At 41.8% G+C, this 21,576-nt stretch overlaps 1 protein-coding gene and 1 long non-coding RNA gene across 7 annotated transcripts; one reads left to right on the forward strand and one right to left on the reverse strand.

The window, feature by feature from the left end:
- Positions 1-3: 3 nt before the first annotated feature.
- LOC133843102 (paired amphipathic helix protein Sin3a) lies at positions 4-20,963 on the reverse strand. 5 transcript variants are annotated; one of them, XM_062276502.1, is made up of 12 exons: positions 20,269-20,963; positions 10,748-11,705; positions 9,359-10,683; positions 7,618-9,284; positions 6,955-7,267; positions 6,515-6,890; positions 5,418-5,914; positions 5,021-5,350; positions 4,752-4,958; positions 4,422-4,673; positions 1,313-1,690; positions 4-1,248 (listed from the first exon to the last, which is right to left on the reverse strand). In XM_062276502.1, the coding sequence occupies exons 2-12, from the start codon at positions 11,211-11,213 to the stop codon at positions 730-732; spliced, it is 6,330 nt and encodes a 2,109-aa protein (XP_062132486.1). In that variant the 5' UTR covers positions 11,214-11,705; positions 20,269-20,963; the 3' UTR covers positions 4-729. The 5 variants fall into 5 exon arrangements, with proteins under 5 accessions (XP_062132486.1, XP_062132483.1, XP_062132485.1 ...); XM_062276499.1 differs by having other exon boundaries at positions 5,418-5,932; XM_062276501.1 differs by having other exon boundaries at positions 5,418-5,932; positions 6,955-7,255; positions 20,269-20,962.
- Positions 15,400-18,036, forward strand: LOC133843162 (uncharacterized). 2 transcript variants are annotated; one of them, XR_009894473.1, is made up of 2 exons: positions 15,400-17,740; positions 17,805-18,036. It is a non-coding gene; the product is annotated as an uncharacterized LOC133843162 (long non-coding RNA). The 2 variants fall into 2 exon arrangements; XR_009894474.1 differs by having other exon boundaries at positions 15,400-17,736.
- Positions 20,964-21,576: the final 613 nt, after the last annotated feature.

A 21,576-nucleotide genomic window follows, 5' to 3' on the forward strand; every position in this document is an offset into this window, starting at 1 on the left:
TAATTTTCATTTTTGATAGGTTTGTTTTTAATTAGCTCATTTGATTTTATACAATTTAAATTAAGCTTAAACTATGCATATAATCAATAGTATTCACAAGGAATTGTACAAGGTTTGTTTTTGTTTTGTTTTTTGTTGTATAAAAATACGTTAAATGTTGCGTGTAAAATTAAAAAGTTCTCTGTGTGTGTTCATAAAATCTTAATGCTAAATAGACGCTCCGATATCAATATCAACTTAACTAGAGCTTAAATGACAAAGCGCGTGTTGCGTGTGGTTGTGTGTGTAAATCTCTTATTAACTACAAACGCTGCCATACATTAGAGAGTAAAGACTAAGACTAAACGATACTCAAAATGTGGTTGTGGTTGTTGTTGTTGCAGTAAGCCTATTAAAATTCTTATTAGGAGCAATACTACGCCTATAATTTAAATGACTTTTGTACAAAGTGAAAAACGAGAGCTTGCGCAGTTGAATTAGAATTATTTTGCGTGTTGTGTGGTGCTGTTGTAGTTTCCAATTATCAATTGTTAGTATAATTATTTAGCCACACAACAATATGCCAGGTTGTTGTCGTCCGTCCCCCGTCGACCGGCAACGTGTCCAGCAACTGCTATCACAATTTAAATATATCAACACTGTTTTGCTTTTGCAGTAAAGTACGACGAAACGGGGGCGTGGACTTCACCTAAAGGCATTTGGCCAAGCGACGCCGACTGCAATCGACGGTTAGCTTTCCATTGGTCGCACCTGCTGCAATCCAGTCTCTGCATTTCCGCCAGCCGTGGCAGCTGCCGCAGCGCTGTTGCAATGCTGTTGCGGTGCATTCGTTGTAGTCGTTGTTTCAGCAGCATTCAACAAGCTACTGCCTGTGGAAGCGGCTGCTGCATTATTGGCCACCGAGACGACTGCGGTCGCAGTGGCTGCCACAGCAGCAACTGTTGCTGGCAGTGCTGCGGTCGCAGCTGTAGCAATATTGCTGATGCTGCTGTTATTGCTGCTCGATGTTGGCTGCAGCACCTTGTAGCGCGTGTAGATGCGATAAGGGGTCTTCGTCGTATCCTTTTGCTGCAACGATTTCGTCTTGCTGGTGGCACCCCAGCCACTGGCATTGATCTGCTCCGGTGTCTTGCCCAGCAACCAGTCGCTGCAATGTTGCTGTGACTGCTCGCTGACGTGTTGTTGCAGCCACTTGTTGACATAGCTCTGAAACCGCTTGTACTTGAGCTGTGTGACGCGGCAATGACTCTGCAAGGGGAAATAAGTGAGAGTGAGTATAACGAAGCAACTTTTAAATCATTGATCGACTTACCTTCTTGGCACGACGCACTGCATCGTATTTGAGTAGATTGAGATTCTTGCTGGTCACAAAGCAGCGACCATTGCTGGCATTTGTGCTGATTTCGTCGCGATCATGGAAGGCATATTGCTCTGCCAGGCCCAGTTGTGCTGCACCCAATCTCTCTGGTGCCCGCTTGTTCCAACTGCTGCTGTTGTTATTGTTGGTATTAGTATTGTTGTTGTTGTTGCTATTTGGTGTTGCGCTACCATCAGTCGATGGAGGATTCGCTTCGGATGCAGCACCACAGTGACGTTTCTGTTCGAAGAGTTGACGCACCTGCTCCTCGTGCAACTGCGATCGACGCTTGTTGCGCAATAGGAAGCGCGCTTTACGTGCCCCACGCACCAGCTGCAAATACGAGAGGAGAAAGAGAAAAGATTTTGACAATTAATAAATGCATTCTAGAGAGCAACAACAACTTTGTTTTAAATGCAAATTCAAACATGCTTATGCTGGTCACACTTAAAGATAGTTCAAATCAAGTATGCGTATGTAAGTGGGTAGGTGTACTGTCTGTCTGTTCGTGTCTGTGTGTTTAAAACAACTATTAACGATTACTAATACTTAAACATGATAAAAGGAGAGGAGGGGAAAAAAGGGGAACCAAAAAACACAGAGGAGAGTGTGGTGATAGTGTTGTACCAGGCCAAAAGAAAGTCCATGGCTTGTACGCATTCATAGCACACACAAAAAATAATATCGATCATAAATCGATATACAAAGAACATTCACAACAAAACGAAACGCAACGAAACGATACAAAACGAAACAAAAATACATCGATTAATCGCACTCCTATGAGAGCAACTGTAAATATTGTTTGTATGTTACAATCTAAATAAATGCAATGATTATTACGTGGTATGCATACCGTAACTTACCTTGCTTCAAACATAAAAGCATATACACACTATATACTTTATATATACTATATGTGTATATTGTATGTACATAATGTATTCATTCAGCTGCACTAAAATACCCACAAAAAAATGAAAGCCCCCAAAAAACAATTCAAAAACGAATCTAGACGATATAACATAACACATATTCACTTTCGATTTTACTTTCAATTATATATTTCAATTGAATTTATACAACTGATGATTTGTTTGTTTCGTTTTGCTTATGTAATTGTGTAGAGGAGTTATAAAAATTGTTAAATATATATAACACGTCCACCTTCTTACTTCTCACACATTTAAAATTAATCTCATTGCTCTCTCTCGCTTGCAAACTCTCACTCACATTCCCAATCTCGATAATCGCTTTATACACAAATTCACTACGCTGAACACTTATGCTAAAGTACATATACATACAAACATTATTTACATTTGTTCTTATTGTGTTTTTTCTTTTATATTATTATTAATATACGCTTTGATTGCTCTAGTACTTTTGGCCCTTAACCAACATATAGTTATCGATAAAATTTCATCGATGCTGCCCAGCAGCAGCGATGGATCAACGACACAAACATAAACCTCGCTGCTATGAAACTCAAGTTTAATTGCCTCTCCCACCCACTCTCTTTAACCGTTCACCTGTCTGGCAATTTAACGGCATTCTAATGGGAATGTGTTCTTGTTCTTGTTGTTATTGTATTTAGTAATTCTTGTAACGCAAAGCAAAACGAAATAAGAAACAAATGCAGTAAATGCGTGCCTATGAATATTATTTAGATACTACTGGTTAACATATTTATACATATGCATATTATTTATGTATTCGGTTTGGGTTTGTGTTTGCTGTGTGTGTGTTTGTGTATTTTGTTTCGGGTATGTACTAAAATTTACATAATGTATGGTTTATAAAATGTGTTTTTCGACTTTTTACATTCAAGTGTTGTCTATGTGTTTTTGTGTGTACGATGGGTGAATTAATGTATAGTGGTGTGGTGTGTATTTGTTTGTTTGTACGTATTTGTGGTGCTGGTAGTAGTATGGTGTGTTGTGGTGTGTTTGATGTGGTGGGGATGGCTGGATGAATATTGTATTCTGGTTGTTTGTTCTTGTTGTTGCGGGTTTGTTGTTGGTTGGTTGGTTGGTTGTTAATCTCAAAAAACAAATTCATTTATTACTATTTCATTTTGCAATACGACTTTTTCTTCTTCTTATTCAATGAAATTATCAAAACTATTTTGTTATTTCAAGCCTTGGAATTGACCTGGTACATAAAATAAAGTGGAAAAAATGAGAAAAATGCAGAAAAAGCATTAATTAGTGAACATTTTTCTTTTTTTGGTTTGTTTCATTTTTTGTGAATTATTTTTTTTTAATGTTGTTTTTGGTTCGCATACGGATATGTGGGCGATTGGTAGGCGGCATGTTGAAATGAGAGACGAAACGGAAAGGAAAGAGAACGATAAAATGAAAGTTGTAGATAAAGAAGTTTTGTGGGTGAAAGTGGATGACGCGAACAAAGAAACGTAAATAATAACAATAAACACATAAAAATAGTATATACAACAAAATAAAGCAGTACAACAATTCAGCAATACAATATGTATGAAATTATGTACAATATGTACAACAAATGAGATTTGTCCGGTCTTTACACTGTCTCTTAAGGACCACAGTATCGATGGTCTTAATATATATAACAAGAATGACACCAAACACTTTTTTTTTACAAAATAAGAATCGAAATGCAATCATCAAAAAAAGTTAAATAGAAATGCATTTTTAAGAAAATAAATTGCATGTGAAAAAATATTGAAATACAGACTTGAAATTTAAAAGAATATATAGTCAAAAAAGATCGACAGACGACTATCGAATATTATCGATTGCTGATACTAACAGTTAGTATGAACGGAAGTGAAAGGAGTAAGTGCTGTCTTAGTATTATTATTACTATAATTGGAAGTCGCGGCGACGTCGAAACTGATAATGTAGGTGAAAATTGTAAACTAAACTGAACGACAACAAAACAAACAAATAAACACAACAGATAATACACAAACAACATGGTTAACCACTCTTCAAGCACACATAAAGCTGCTGCTGATCTTAAATCTTTTTTTTTTTTTGATTTCGCTTTTTTAATTCGAGTTATTCACATGTTTGGCACTCACCTCGGCGTTCTCCTCTTCCTCTTCCATTTTGATGTCCGTTGATTCCACCATGTTGTCATTGCCCGAGGTAGCATTGTTGCCTCCACTACCTCCTCCTCCCCCTCCGCTTCCACCTACTCCACCACCCAATGCTGGATTCGCCAAACGTTCAACATATTTGCTAAACTTTTGTGCCTTCAACACGGCTGGTTTCTCCGTCTCCTCGGACTCCGAATCGAGCAGTTCGATGGTCACGCGACAATCAATCTTGTACTGCAATAATCAAACGAAATATTTGTAAGTTTAATCCACAAATAAGGAAAGATGGACAAAATTTCATTATTCACATACAATATACACTTTGAAGCAGTTCTCCTCGTTGAGAATGCTCTCGGCCTTGCGCTGATAGCCCATCTCGCGCTCGAAGCTCTTGTGCGCCTCGCGACAGAATCCTCCAGTGCTGCCGCGTCGCTGTTCGCTGGCATAGAGCTCCACACAGTCGAGGGCGGCACGCTCTGTGACACAATACTGAAGTTGTCGCACAGCATTCGAGACCACCTAAAGAAGAGTTACAGATTATAGAAACAGTTGTAAGCAATTGAGCAAAATTATGATCTTACCTTGTCCAGCGTAAAGGAAATGTAGGCATAGATGCCAAACATTTCACGCATCGTATCCTCAAATGTATTCGAGTCCATGTTGCCGTCAAGCACATTCTTGAGCATGTCAAGGAACGTGGGATAGTAATCCTCGACCTGCACATCGGGCTTGGGTTTGAGTCTCAGCGCCGTTGCCGTACTCTCTCGCCGATTGACACGACAACGCTCCTCCTCGATGGCCAAAAGTCGAGCACGCTCGTACATCACATGCAGACGATCGCAGAGAATCGCATGCAGCCGCATGAACAGGTACCAATTGTTGTTGGCGAAAAACAGCGAGTAAGATTCGTTCTGCAATTAAAAGTGGAATATTTAGTTGTTGATTTTAATAACAAAAGATTTCATTCTTAATGCTTACCTCGCGTTGTCCCTGCGCGTGTGCTGGCAGTAGCGGGGGATTCGCAAAATCCACTTGCTCCTGCTTCACACTCAACTCGGCGCTAGCGGCTGCTGCTGCATCTTCTGGCCTTCTTGGACTTGCGCCAGTTGCCGATAGGCTGCTATTGTTGTTGCTCTTCGTTGCTCCCTCCTCTGACTCGGCCTTGTTGTCCTTTGCATCGCCGGCAGTTGCTGAAGATGATGATGTTGCTGCTGCCGCCGCTGCTGCTGTTGACGTCGACGGCGTTGCATCATCTGAAGACGCGGTTGCCCCCGTCGTTGCCTTCGCCTCCTCCGACTCCTTCTTGATGGAGGCCGCCACAGCTGCTGAATTGGCAGTGGCATTGTTCGCATTGTTGCTACTGCTGCTGCTGCTCGCATTGCTGCGCGCTGGGGAGGCGCCTTCGCTGCTGGGCGTGCCAACGCCTTTGGGGGCGCAGCGACTCAGCGGCGAATCGACATCCATTTTAGTGTCATCTACCAAAAATTGAAAGGCTAGAGTAGAGTATGGTTTCGTTTCGTTTTTTTTTTGGTTTTGGTTACGATATCGTTATCGATTTGTGTGCAGTGGATACGTTGTGTCGTTGTGGTGGTTGGTGTTCCCCATTTTTGGTTGTTTTTTATTATTTAATTTGGGTTAGTCATAAATATTTATGCAATTGGAAATTACAGTTGTTAAATTACCAAATTAATTGATTGCAAATGGCAACGGCAAATTCGCAACAACAAAAAAATGTATAAAAAAGAAAAGAAAATGAAAAAAACATTCGCTAAGTTAAAAATACTGGAATTTTAAATACTTTTTGTTAGTTTTTAGATTTGTTTTGTATAATTTGTTGTTAGTAGCAAATATTTTATTAAGAAAGTGTTGCAAGAATACACTAAAAAATGAAATATTACATTTAAACTGTGTATTCATGCAACGCTTCTCAAAAGCTGTCTCCCACTGTTTACTTTATCAAAACAACAAGAGGCAGCTAAATGTATCGAAACTAATTGTAAGTTCATGCTTGAAATGAGTGTTTTGAAATTGTGATCAAAGTCTAGATTAAAAATTAATATATAGCGTATGCTCACCATCATCGCGTTCATCGTCGCTGAGCGGTTGCCGTGGCGCAAAGAACAAATCAGGCACAAATTGTCGAATAATCTGTTTGATTTTCTGCTTCTCCTGCTTCTGGATGCCCGTCTGCCGTTTCACATGATGGATAAGCAAATTGGCCGCATCGTCGAGTATGGTCTTATCCTTGTATGGCAGGACTAGATGCGGTCCACCCGCCTCCATGGCATCATCCTCCTGATCATGCCTCTCATCGTACAGCGTTTCAATCTCATTGAACAAACTCTTGGAACGCAGCGCCTTCATATCGTTGGGCTTGAAATTGATGGCCTGATGATCCAGAGATTTCAGATAGTATTTCTCGTTCTGTTCGCGCCACTGCTTGTTGAAACTCTGTAAAAAAGATAAAAATACAGTTGAATAAGGATTTCAATTAATGGACAACTTCATTGCATACCTTTTGGGCATCCCGCCATTCCTCCTCCTTGACCTTCAGTCGCTTGAGTACAATGGGCACCGCAACTGAAGGATTCTTCTTCATGCCCTGAATAATTTCTCCGGATTTGTCGCCATAAATGCGATGAATGGCTCGCTGATGTATTGTTTGCGAGGTGCCACCCAGATGATCGTCCAAATGATATTTGGCCAGCTCTTCGGGTGACATCCGGGACATTTTCTTTTGCACATTCTCGAGCACTCGAATTGTGGCGCTGTTCACCTCAATCACCAGATCCAGCTCGAAACGCTCGTCCTCCGTTCTGTGAATATTCCTTGTGTTTAGAGCGTTTGTTGATTCGTTAATTCATAAAATATAAACGAAAGCCAAAGAACAGAAACAAATAACAGAAACAGAACAAGAGATAACCAGAGGAGGAAAATATAAATAGGAAAAAGAACAGAAAACAAAGTATACAACAAAAAGAAACTACAGTCGAAAGTACTCCGACTGTCAAGTTTTCGCTTAACTATTTTAAGGAATTACCAATTGTTTTCCGAATAACATTTTAACAATTATTCAGATAGAGATTAGAGGAATCTCAAACAGACAGATTTTGAGAAGTGGGTATAGCAAATAGGATGGGAAAGTAAGGAAACCAGGAAAGTTGAAGCTTTCGCTCACCTGTAGATCGTCTCCTCAAACTGTGTCTTCCTCGAGGTCACAAACGTGGAATCTTCGCTAGCCCACGTCGGAAACGAGACCCACTTGTCGTTGAGCACCTCGCGACAAAGCGCAGTGCGTCCGCTGCACTTCTTGGGTACCGTGGATTGTGGCAGAGCGCAGTAGGAGGCACCGAGACGCTTGCAGAGTGATAGATCCACATCTTGTACATAATCCGTGCTCTGATGACTGCTTGCACGATCGTGCGAGCTGCTGTTGCTGCCCTGCCGTTGAGTGGCCGCCAAAGGTAGGCCATCGATCAAACCGCCAGCGCCAGCGGCTCCGCTAAGTTGTCCCGACATGGGCGGACCCAAAAAGTCCGTAAACCAGCGCAACAAGTCGGGAAACTTGACGAGAAACGGCGACACCAAGACGAGCAGCTCCGTCTTGGAGACAATCTCCTGATTGAAGAGTGTTAGGCACCGCAAGAAATTGTCATAGACTTCGGGATTGCGCAATGCTTTGCGCACCTTATCGAAGAAGGCCGCATCCGAGATGGTGCATTTGCGCGACGCCTCCGAGAAGCTAACGTCGCGACAATACGGCTTCGGACGCTTCGCTGGCGGTGGTCCTCCTGTGCTGGAAGCGGAGCTTCCAATTGTTGCCGCTGTGGACAATTCATCCACTTGCCGTTGCCTGTTGCTGCCGCCGCTCGAGTTGTGCGCATTGTGATGCGGATGCGGTGGCAATTGTGCTGGCGTCACATAGCTGGCAATGTTGGGCGAATTGCGATCGAGCGAATTCTCGCCCAGATGATGATGATGCGGCATATTGGCATTAGCCATGTTGCCGCCACCGTAGCTCGGCGACTTTTTCTGCGACATATTTTGATGCGGATGCTGTGCCACATATTTCTGGGCATGATGGTTATTGCGCTGATCCAACATTGCGCCCCCAGTCGCCGTGCCACGTAATCCAGCAGCCGTCTGGCCGCCCTGCAGATGGGGCGGCAAACCACGATGCTGCTGCTGCTGGAGTTGCTGTTGTTGCTGCTGCTGTTGTTGCTGACCCAAGCCATGATATTCCTTCTCAAAAATGCTACCTCCACTGCTGCTAATAATATGATTCTGTTGCACGCCGCAGGATTTGATGCTGACGCTCGTATTAACAGCCGACAAGTTGCCAATGGCTGCGGCATGCGCGTGTGCGCTGCTGCTGTCGATTTGCGACAGCGTCGCCCCGCTGCTGAGATGCAACGGCGAGCCGCTGTTGGGCACAGCCGATGGCGATGCCGAGGACATGCTGATGTGGGCACCGCCACTCAATGTGGCCGTTGTTGTTGTGCGTTGCTGTTGCACCGATTGTTGCTGCTGCTGTTGTTTCTTGTGATGATCGTTGTGCAGCGCCGATTTGGACATGTATTGTGCGGCTGCTGCTGCCGCTGCCGACGACTGATGATTGGTTGCATCGGGTAAAAATTGGCCAAATTCACGCAGCAAATCTTCGTCCTGGCCAAAGAGTTTGGCCACCTGGGTATAGACCTCCTGTTCGGTGAGCATTTTGTCTTGAGTCATGGCGCCGCCACCGACGCCTCCGCTGCTCTCCTTCATCACCTTCTGCTCCTTTTGGTAGGCATGGAGTATCTCCAGGAATTTCTTGTACTTGGCCGGCTGGCTTTGGTAGCGATGCTAATGGGAATATAAAGAAAACAGTTTGTTAATTCCTGTTGCATATTAGATAGTTAATTCGTATCTAGACTCACCTTAATTTTATTCACATAGGTGATGGCGTGATTAAACTCCACAGGCTGATTCTGCTGGCCCGTCGTTTCGCCCAGCAGTATCGATTGATGCGCCTGCTGAATGTGATGCAAATTGTGCTGACCCGCTGCCGCCGCATGCGGACTCAGCTCACTCAATGAGTTGGGTGTTGGCGGACCACCGCCAACCACAATGCTGGCACCGCCAGGCGCCGGCACTGAAGCCGGTCCTGTTGGCGTGATCGTTGCCCGCTGCTCTCCGCGATCCCTCGAATAGTTTTGTGGTATATTATGCGCCGACACGGAGACGCCGACGCCACCAACTCCAGCTGGTGGCACTGTTGTTGAGCTGCTCGTCACATGCACATGACCACCGCCGGGCGATTGAGCCGCTCCAGCAGCCGGTTGCAGTGCATGTATGGTAGTCTGGGTGAGCGATGCACCGCCATGTGTCATCAAATTGACGGCACCAGCCGTTTGTATTTGTGGCACAGCCGCTACTGACGCCGCCGCAGCACCGCCAACTGGTGGTCCAGGAGTTTGTGCCAACGCTGTTGGCTTCAGCGACGAGGTGGGCGTCGTTGTGTGCGCATTTACGTTGGCCGCCGCTGCCAACGGACTGTTGCCGGCACCGGCAATCATGTGCACGGTGCCGGTGCTGCTGGGCGCACCTGGCGGCGATGGCATCGAGACGACGGGCACTGAGAAACCGAGCGCATCGTGTTGCATTTCAATCTTGTAGCCAGGCGGCAGAAACATGTTGAAGCCATAGATGAGTTCGGCATGGCCTTTGAATAGCGTCGAGACGCGCTCAATGACGCCGGGCGTATCGATGCAGTGCGACTTGAATTCTTTCATAATGTCGAGGAAATTATTGTAGATTTGTGGCTGATCTGCATACTGGTATTTCACCTGATCCAGATAGCTGAGCGCATCCTCGACCTTGAGGCGTGGCGCGGCGGCACTGCCGCCAGCCAATTGACCGCCGCCCTGCGGAGGAGTGCTATTGCCAGCAGCTGCTGCTGCTCCAGCTCCTACTGCACCCACACCGGGTCCATTGGGAGGCGTTTGTTGCTGCGATTGTGTGGTTGGAGGTTGGGTTTGCTGTGCCGTTGTGGTCAGATTGCCGCCAACGCTGCTGGCGTTTGTCTGTGTGCCGCTAATTGTCCGCTGTCTTATTGTGCCAGCTGTCTGGCAGCTGCTTGAGACTGTCTGCGAGCCTCCTCCAGGCGCTACAGCGCCTCCTGTGACATGAATCTGCACTGCATTGCTGTCCGCTGGACTGGCTTTTAGAGTGCCACCCGCTTGTATGGAGGCGACGCTGTAAGCTACATAAAATAATGAAATCGTTAGTGCTTGCTGAGGAAAGTTAATCCAGACTCGCATACTTACATGTGGTATACTGCAAGGTTTGTGTAGCCGCGCTGCCCGTGGAGACGACGACGCCGCCAACGCCAACGGGCACGACAGCGGTTGTTTGAGCACCGGTGCTGGCGCTATCGACAATGTTGGCGGTGTTGCTGCTGCTGCTCGTTGTTTTCAGATTCGTAGCCGCCGTTGGCGTTGTGGACGGCAGATAGGCAATTGTCTGGGCACCGCCATGCTGTGGCGTCAATATCCGATGATGTATCGAGTTAATGCTACTGATTGTGGCACTGTGCGCATTTGGCACCACTGTGCCAATGGTAACGCCACCAGCCGAGTTGACCACGCCGCCGCCAGCACTATTGGCAGCTGATCCAGCGACACCGACACCGACACCTCCAACTCCAACTCCACCAACGCCAACTCCTCCTCCTGGTCCGGGGCCAGTTCGTGTGCCAAATTGCACTTCATCGATGCGCGTGCGTTTCATCATGCTTGGAGTTGGATTTTTGTTATTGATTTGCTGCTCTCTTCACTTGATTATTATTATTACTTTTTTTCTTTTCCGTTTTTTGTTTACTATATTGTTGCTGTGTTGTTGTGCTCTACTTAATGTTGTTTGGTTGTGGGAACTGGACGCCTTTTCTTTTCGTTCTCTACGAGCGTATGTAGTAGGCAACAAACGGTCGTGGTCGCAATTGATAACTGTAACTAGACTGCAGTGTTTGAAGCTGATGCTCTGTTCGTCGTGCTTGCAACATATGTTCTTCTTCTTGTGCCTCTTCTTGTTGTCTATGCATTTGGAAGTATGAACGCAGCCAGCCCGCTTAAGCGGCAGGCTCCAAAGATTCCAATACGAACGTATTTAGCAATTTTGTTACCACCTCAAAGCTTCTCTGCTGCTGCCACGTCGCTGCTATTGCGTCTCTTTTTCTCTCTTTCACTTTATTTTGTTTTTTGCTCCCTGGCGTCTACGTTGCAGTCACTCTATAATAAAAAAAAATAACAACACAAAGGGATTAAGTAAGCGTGAAATTAGAGAAATTGCAACTGAATCAGCTGTTATTTTTGTTCGTCGATAAATGTTTGTGGCTTATCGATATGTTTGTAGTTGACTTATATGTTGATCATTGAGCATAACACTCACAAAAATACAAAATAAAACTGCTGTTGAAATCTTTTAGCTATTATTTCATTTCATTTGCAAACTTCTTGCACATTCCAATGAAATTTTTAAATTGTTCAACGACAAATTCTTCACACACACACACACACACTCAAAATCTGCTAGAAAATAAACTACAGTTTATGCATGTGTGAGTAGTAGAAAATTATCTCTTTGTATATATCGCAGCCAATATAACAACAACAACAGCTATAAGCAGCAGCAGCAAAAGTCAAACCAACAACTGAGGGCTGAGAGAAGAGCGCGCCTCAGATCAGAGAATCATCATCCATGCATGTGTCTGTGAGTGTGTGTGTAAATAAGCGCAACCGGAATTGGGCGCGCGCGCTTTGTTGTTTTTAACGGGTACAGTAAAAACTGAGAAGGGAGGGCAGACGGCAGAAGGCAAGGCAAGCTGCCAGGAGAGCTTTTTTATGACCCATGCACGACGTCGACGACGATGACGACGTCAGCTTGCATAGAATTTACTGCGAGTATTACGACTTGAGCTGTGGGGCTCGTGAAGCGTGCACACATACAGGAGGGGGGAGGAAGAGAGAGAGCGAGAGAGTCAATTTGTGTGCATCAGGGTGTTTGCCTCTTTCTACTACACTACTACTCACACACAACCTACACGAAGAAAGAGAGACACAGCAGCCGCCGACAAAACAAACGAGTATATAGAATGCTGGTTAACATTGGTGGTGGTAAGGCGGCTGTTCTGTTGCTCTCCTTGGTGGCTTTTGCTTGCTTGCTTGCTTACCTTCTTCATTCTTTTTATTCTGTTGCAGCACAATATACAAGAGAGCGTGAGCGCAACTTGACATAGAGCAACGCAGAGAGCGGGAGCGCTTTTGAGAACCGCATATTTGTTTTGTGGCGCAGTTCGGTTTTTTTTACATCTATAAAGTTCTTTTTTTCGTTCGTGGTTAAATGTTTGGCTCAACAACTATAAACAAGTATTTGGCGGGCGCACCGAGAAGCCCACAAGCACCATTTCAGATCTCCCCATCGAGTGCGTTTTTCAAATCGTTAAGTGTAAATATAACTTGAATTTTTAGAAGCGGCACTCGCACACAAAAACACAAATATATGTGTGAACGCTAGCGGGAGACTTTTAAGCAGAAAGCGCCACCTCTGTGAATTTTCTCGGCGAATATCTAAGATGTGTGCACATTCATGCCTATCTTAGAATTATTGTATGTATGTGTGGTAACATTTTAATGAATCTATAATATATGTGCATTTGTAAACAACAAATTACAGTAATTTGCATTTGAAAACTGTACCGGGAGCCCACACAAACACAAAATACACCACACTTTTGGCTCTCGTGAGAGAGAGTGCGGCGCCTTTCGCACAGCAAATAATCCTTCAAGTATATATTATGGCCAAATGCGAAAACAAGTTGAAAACGTTTGTCGCGGCGGCACACGCTCTTTTCTCTCCCACTCTTCTCCACATCACTCTCTACTCTACACATTCATTACTGTGTGTGGCCTTTTGTTGTTATTGCTCTGTTGCTGCTGCTACTTGGCTGCTTTGCTGTCCGATTTTGGAGCAGTGCGGCCGCCATACAACACACACACACACATACAAGCACACGCACATATTGGCGTATATACATTTGTCACTCTCGCGAGAGCGCCATATTGCCGAGCTCCGTATAAAATTGGGGCGTTCGTTGTAGTTGTTCATGTACGTGTGTGTTAAAGGGAGACATGTGGGCAAATTTTCCCTCCATTTTTTTTTTTGTTTTGTATTACGTGCACACGTCTATTATCTTATCTGCTTTGTTATGTATACACTGCAGAGAATAGTGTTAATATGCAAAATTATTTTTTGCTCCGACTGTAAGTTATTTTGCACATTTTTTTTTTGACATCGGTATTAAACGTTTAGTTTTTTTGCACTCGCACTCACACTTGAAGAACTGTTCGAATCTACACGCTATTAATAAATTTTGCAAACACATAAAACATATGGATGTGTAGAGAAATACATATACATGCATATATACTATAGACAAAATAGAAAAAATGAAGACAAAAACAACAAGAACAACAAAGCAGAAGGCAGACTGGTAGCTTCAAGCTCATATAGCCCAAAGTAGTCGTCCGTCGTCGAATAATAGTGAGCGAAGATGCTCTCATTCAAAGAGACTTGCATACTCCTATATACGAATAGAGAGAGCAAGAGAGAGAGAGAGAGAGATACAGTGATACAAAAACAAAGAGCCACTATCGACACTATCGAGTTGGTTTTTTTTATTATCGTCAACATTAAGGTGTTTTTTTTGGGTTGATATGTATCACATCTTTTGAGTCTGAATTTTAAGTTAATAACGACAATAGCAGATGAAAATTATTTATTGAATAGAGGTTATTCCATTTAAAGAAAAGGAAAAAAACTTAAGATTCAAATCGATACACAGCACAAACACCGAGGTTTTTGCATCACTAGAGAGAGAGAGGCGATGGCGCTTGCTCTTGGAGCAAGCCAGCCGTTGAGTTGACCAAGCCAGCTGCCAGCGGGTTATTCTGTGTGTTAGGAGCCAGCCCATTTATACATACATGTACATACATCTGTGTATATGCACACGAAACACTCATACACATATTCACGGAAATATATATATACATATGCACTAAAATATATACAGACGTACATGCGAATGGCGCATCAAAGCAAAATTCGAGATAAGCGCACGAACTGCTGAGAACAGACGAATGAACGAACGAAAATAAAACGACACTACGTTGAAAAAATACAGTCAGTTCACAAGCAATGTTCAAAACTTGTATGTGTGTGAGTATATGTATGTATACGCGTGTGTTATGATTGTGTGTGTGTTGAGTGCGAGCAACCATCGACGACTTTTTGTCTGTGCGCTTTATATATGTATGTGTATGCATGTCGATGTTGCTTCTGTGTGTGTGTGCCGTCGCCGTTGTCGTACATAAACCAATTGAAATTGACCTAACCTAAAAATGTTGTATTTTTCACAAGTTTTTTGCTGCTAACAACTAAGCAGATGGTATAAATTATCATATAACTAAACTGCTTTGTTCAATTTAAACAAGATTACGATACGTTTTCATCCACTTTCCTCATCCCGCGAAAGATAACTTACATCAGATCAAAAACAGTGTACTCCTATGTATGTGTATTTGAAAAGTGTATGTATGCGCACACATGCACATATACATACATATAAAAGTATATTTACTATAAACCGTTGTTGGCTTGTTATTGAAAAACTTTCACGTTTTACGCAGTATTTTGCACTACCATTTTTATTCCATTCCTCACTGCACTGTACAACTTTTCACCGTTTTATTTGCTGCTTTTTTATTAGTACATTGGGATTTTGCACTTGAATGTATGTGTATGTATTTAGAGCAGTTTTTCACAATCTTTTTTTATATTTTATTTAAAATGCTACGCGGGTATAGCAATTTTCCAACTATTCACTTTACTTTTTTTAAACAAAATTTCCTGCCAGTGAATATTTATTTTACCAGATATTCACAAAAAATTTGGCGAGGAAACGTTTTCTCGTACGTCTTAACGCCGCCGCAAACATTTTCGATTAAACGGTGAGACCAGTGTGAGCAAAGAAACAAAAGAGCGCGAAATGCAAACAGGGTATGTGCGAGAGAGCGCGCTCTCGCGAGTAAGCAATTCACAGAGAGAAAATCGAGAGAGCAACCGCGCGCGCGCAGTGTTGCTTTGGAATTCATCTTTTTAATTTTCGTCATATCTGTTGTTGCTATATTTGCTACAGTGGCAACTTGCGACGAACAGCAACAGCACAGCATATCAAACAGGGAGGCAACGCAGCGCATCAACCAACATGAAGCCTCTTCGAGCATAAAAAAATGGGGAAAATGCTGCTTTCGGTATAAAAGTAAATACATGATTATTATGTATAGCAATACATACCAAACATGAAGATGCACGGTAAATAGTGAAATCTTTTTTGTTCGTGGGCTTTTAAATTGCAATCGCTACCGTCAAGTACACTAAGTTTAGTGTGACCGCAACTTCAATCCTCCCCACGAAAATATACTAAATTCAAAGTTTCCTTTGAGAATAAACAAACTAAAGACAAAATGTTACAAACGCTCCCATAAATCCACATACTTCTCCACAGAATTTGACGTGAAAATATACCACATCAAGTATATAATGTACCATGCGAGCGGTCACGCTGTGTGCGAGAAAAATAGCACGCTGTATATTCGAGAACCAACCAGCGAACGGCAGCTCGCTGCTTTGTGGTTCAGCCCTATGGCCAGGCCAGAGAAGCCATTCGCATTTCGTGCCACTGAGGCAAGCAAGCAAAAGAGACGACCGGAGTAATTCCGCAAAAAATTGAGTTATCGGCATTTGCAATCAAAACTCGACATTTTTTAATGTGCTATCTAAAGACGAAACAAAATATAAGGCAAAGTGCAAAAATGGCTCATAAATTCAAATACGAGACGCTTACGTAAGTGCAAATGGCTCACACTACTTACATACATAGTGTTTGTGCCAGAGAGAGTCAGAATGATATGTTCAGGCATTGGTATCTACAGGGTGTTTCGGCTAGCTGGTCATGACTAGCATACCAAAATGACGACAGCAACATGTTTGTTTGCACTATGGCCACCCTATAAAAGAGAGCGGCGAGAGGCAAACCATGGTGATTATGCGGGAGAGAGAGAACACCCACACATATACAAATATACAAACTGTGGCCATACTCGCGAGAGTTCAGCGCGGCCACAGATATTGCAGTACATAATGAAATCGACAAAACTGAAAATCAGAAACCAAACAGACGAGTAGCAGGCTACAACACTGCCACGGTTACACTTTGTGACTTCGACGACGGCAGCAGAGCGACGGCATACACCTTGCCTCACCTCACCTTACACTTGACTTGACTCACGCGTACACACACACATGCATTGATATACCTACGTGTGTGTGCGCTGCACAAGTGGTGGTGAAATGGTAGTTTTTGCTGCTGTCAAAACGGAAACGAGAAGACGACGCACAACGACAGAGACACACCATAGAAAGCAGCAACAGCAGCCAGACATGAAGGTAAAAGAAAACCAACACACAATGTGGATGCAAGTTGAGACGGTGGCTGCGATGCCAACGCCAATGGCGGAGAGAGGAGCGATGTACGTGTGTGAGAGTGGATAGCATAGCATACCATGTATGTATGCGTGTACATGTGTGCATACACTGGTCGGCCTTTTTGCTCTCTGCAATGGTCGGTCAAACACATGTTGGAATTTGATCGGCCGTGAGAAAGAGCAACTGAACGGGGGCTGAATGCAGCCGCAGCAGCAACGGCAACAGAGGAGCGGCGTCCAATAAAAATCTGTATACTTGCGAATTGTGTTTGCTGCGCTCATCGCGGTGGTGAAAATGGAAACCTTGCAATTATCGATTTCTTTTCGAGTGCGCTCGCTCAATGCATTGCGCACAAAGTGCAGAAGAGAGATAGAAAGGGGTTGTGACTGTCACCTGCCAGCAGCAGCACAACAACTGCAAACTGCAACACTGCGTTAGCCGATAACTATAGATAATGCAAATTGAGTAGAACAAAAACACAACAAGCTTTGACGGCCGACAAAAGTTCAAAGTTCACCAGCAGCAGGCGCCTGTGCAGTGTTCTGCAGCAGTTGCATTTCTTTCCCAAAACACACAGTCATAACCTCCTGCTCCAACACAAGTGCAAAAGGGACAACCACAGTAGTATGTGTGTGCGTGTGTGGCTGGCAATTGCATAGCCTAGTGGGACACGGACTATGGATTGTTTGCCTTTTCCATATACTACAATTTTCACGTATGTATGTGAGCTGAAGTATTTTCAGGTGGTTCTCATCTATACTAATTGCTATACACTAATTTCAGATGCCACTCGCCACGCCACGCCACGCCATTTGCTATTGCGCAACAATAAACAAAAGATATATAAATATATATGTATATATATATCAAATATACACACATCTCTATGTAAATATGAGTAGCAGCTGCGGCAGAATCGTCGAATGTAACATCAAAAAGCAAGCAAACAACAACTGTTTAATTATACAAAATTTATATAAATACTATAAATGCTGTGTTGCATTTTAAAAGCAAATTTTTGTTAATTTGTTGTCTTATGTACTCCAAGTTGTGTGTGTGATTTCAGAAGATAGTTTAAAATTACGTGCAAAGTCATCGAAAAATGTGGTATCAAAAAAAGAACAGATAAATTCAAGTGCAATGTATATTAATTTGCAAGATATGTTTTGTGTATAGCTGATATAAGTATAGTAGCATTTATGTCTGTATTTCTACCTAAAGGCCGGGTTAACGAAAATGTCTTACTAAATATAGCAAGTTTGAAGCAGATACATTATTTGTAGAAAATTTAACAAACTAAATTAAATTGATTGATAGAAGAAGTTCTGTGTTTTAATTCGGTTGTGAGTTATTAATTTAGTTAGTGAAGTCTTGTAAAATAAATAAATACAGAAAGTAAATGTTCCCATGTATAGCCAGAAACTTTATAGAATAGGTCAATCATAAAAATAAGAAATTATAAAAGAAAAAAACAAATATCTTAAAAACAATATAGTAATACTTATTTGATCCATTAGCTTAAAGACATATTGCTTGACTAAACCTTACGAGTTTAATTGATAAGTCATTAAGTTGACATATAGAAATTTAGACAATTTGTATATGGAATTTGTTTCACTCAAAAGAGAGGAATTTCAAGAAAATGTTTACTTAAATTAGGTAAGCGAGTTAATAATAGAAAGCTTTTAAAATGGAATACGAAAACTACTCTATACATAACGAAGAACCTTGTAAAAGTTGAATTTTAGAGCGTGTGCACAGCACAAAGAAGATATCTACTTTACAATAACTGCATTTTAGCCTAGGCGGGTTCAAGATTTGCTCGTTGGCCCTTGACAAACAAACGAAACGCAACACAACCCAACACAACAAAAAGAAAGACAAAGCTTTGTAAATTGCATAGCACACTAGGCGTTACTTGCAGGCATTCCCAGTTTTAAAAGCTAGTCTCTCTCTCTTAATTTACATAAAAGGCGACATAAAATAAAATACAAAAATGCAACAGAAACGAAGATTAAATACACTTTGGTTGGAAACTAGATAACTAAACATTTGAAATCAAGTTTCGCATATGAAAAAAGGAGTTAAGGAATGTCTTAACAATTTGTTGTGGTTACACATTGCTTCGCGAAGTTAACATGGCCACTTTTTGAGGGTATCGACTATGAAGTGCGATCGCATGTAACTATAACTCGTTTTTCAAGTTTTCACATCTTTTTTGGGTAAATGAAAAAAGCAAGCAGCCAAAAGCTAACCCCAAAGCGAGGCAAACTAAAACCAGACTTGAATCACAGGCACATTGAAGATTTTGTACGAGAACTGACTACAAATTGGGGTCTTATCAATACTTTGTTAAAGATAAATTTAATTTAACTACATATAACTGACAATGTTTGCCGGTTCAAAACTTTTAGTCATTATATAAAATACAGCATTTTGTGAAATAACCTTGTCTTGAGTTGAGTATTTTTGGTCAAAAACCTAGAATTCTACGAAGTACGAAGAAAAAGAAGGGGTAGGCATACAATTTGAATTTGAACTGCTGACAACATGGTATTTTTGTTGTTGGTATTTTTATTAAAGGTGAGAGAGAATGTGTGCGGCAATGAGAGAGCGTAAATCGGTCTCGCGTTCTTGGCACTCTCAGTGCTCAGTGTCAGTTCAAACATACGCACACACATGCACTCTCATTGTTGTTGTCGGTGTGGGATTGCAGCAGTGTGTTCGTGTAAATGATATGCGTCATTGTTGTTGCTCTCTCTCTTTGCAATACCTTCCTTTTTACAGACATTTATTGTGTGTGGCGTTTTTTTATAACTATTTTTTTCTTTCGTTTTATCAAATTAAAAAGAGACAATTAAATATGTCTACGTTCACAATTTTCAAAGACAAACACACAAAGAGCAACACATACAATGGGCACGTAATCGAATTGCGGAAACTTTAGACAAAGACAACGGTGAAAGGGAGGGGGAGCATGCATTATTAATTATGAATTAATAAATAAAAAGCACTTGCAGGAAATTTAATTTATAGATTGTGACGCCTGTTTCACGAATGCGCTATCGCTCAGCGTAATCAATTGAGGAATTGAGGTTATGTACAAATTACTGGCACAGACACCGTCACAACACACTCAAACCCAAAGTATATCTGCATATGTATGTGTATACATATATAATAATGGGCGCGCATTTTTCTATATATGTATGCATCGATATAATATTTATTGCCGCAGTTTACATACCTGATTGCAAGTTTGGGTCACGAAATCTCAGCAACATGTCACAAGATAAAACTTTTTTTTTTTATTTTTTTTTGTATTTTTTCTTTTTATATTGTGTATATCGCACTTTTAGTTAGCAACAACTGGTCGCATTATTTTTGTTTTGCGCTAATAATTTAAATATGATACGTTTTGTTGTGTGAATCTTTCGCAGGCAGAAAAGAAGCGCGTGAGACTCTGCTTCTTACATTTGCAATAAACACACATACACAGACACGTACTCACACATATACAACATACAAGTATATATATAGATGTATATATATGATGTATGCACTTAGAATCGATTTTATGCTGCTTGATACTTCTACTGCTGTCGAAGCTCCAACGCCTACGAACTTTTTGTATGCTCTGCACGTAAAATGCGCCTCCACAAAACTACGCTTCTTTATAAAAACTTCACATATGTACGTACTCACGCTCACGCACCTCACACTCTCACACAACTCACTCGTGCAACGTTGCGTGGTTCTATTTTGTTGTATTGTTTCTTTTCTTTTTTTTGTTTTTTTTTGTATATGCCAACACTACATTTGACTGAATTATTTGATTGTTGTGTCTGCTGCCTGTCATATGTGTTGCGCGCTGAATTACGTTGCACTATTTTTATGTTGGACTTGTATTAAATTTAATTAGTCTCACTACTGAGATCAGCGTGACCGCAAGTTCCATTGCAAAATAATCTATTTTACGTCGAAAAAATATGGTTTTCATCTGGTCACACCGTAGAAGCTATTTTTGTCGAAAGATTTTTTACTGCCATTTAACATAAACATATTTTTTCCATTATCTGTAGAAAATGGTCACACTGATCAGCCTTTTGCATTCTGAGGACCTATCGCCTACCGCCATAATGCGATAACGCTGGATCAAATGGTCACCTTAATAATCGACATGTTGATTTATCGCAAGATGTGTTAACATCACAGCCACTTTTACGAGACTGTCTATCCAATTTGGCTTCAATGAGCCGTTGTGAACTTAACATAGCAACATGTTCTGCAACATAAAGGTTGATGGGCAGCACTTTTTGTAGTTACAGAGCTCTAAGCCAGTGTTGTTTTTATTTTAAATTATTAGATAAGTAAAAGATGTAATTTTTTAAACTTTGATTAACATTTATTTTTACGTTATTTTTTAATAAAAATACATTTGTCTTTGTCAAATTATGATTAATTATGAATTAATAAATAATAATCGATATTAACTGCATTCTGTTATTTCTCTGCTAGAGACAATGAAAGAGAGCCGGTTGACAGCTGTTATATT

The sequence above is a fragment of the Drosophila sulfurigaster genome, chromosome 3, assembly GCF_023558435.1.
Source record: "Drosophila sulfurigaster albostrigata strain 15112-1811.04 chromosome 3, ASM2355843v2, whole genome shotgun sequence".
NCBI lineage: Eukaryota > Metazoa > Arthropoda > Insecta > Diptera > Drosophilidae > Drosophila > Drosophila sulfurigaster.

Coding starts and splice junctions, on each gene's coding strand:
- LOC133843102 (XM_062276499.1), bottom strand. CDS start 11,213: ATGATGAAACGCACGCGCATCGATGAAGTGCAATTTGGCACACGAACT. Junction 7,268..7,617: donor TTTGAGGAGACGATCTACAG/GTGAGCGAAAGC, acceptor TCTAAACACAAG/GAATATTCACAGAACGGAGG. Junction 4,674..4,751: donor ACTGCTTCAAAGTGTATATT/GTATGTGAATAA, acceptor TGATTATTGCAG/TACAAGATTGATTGTCGCGT.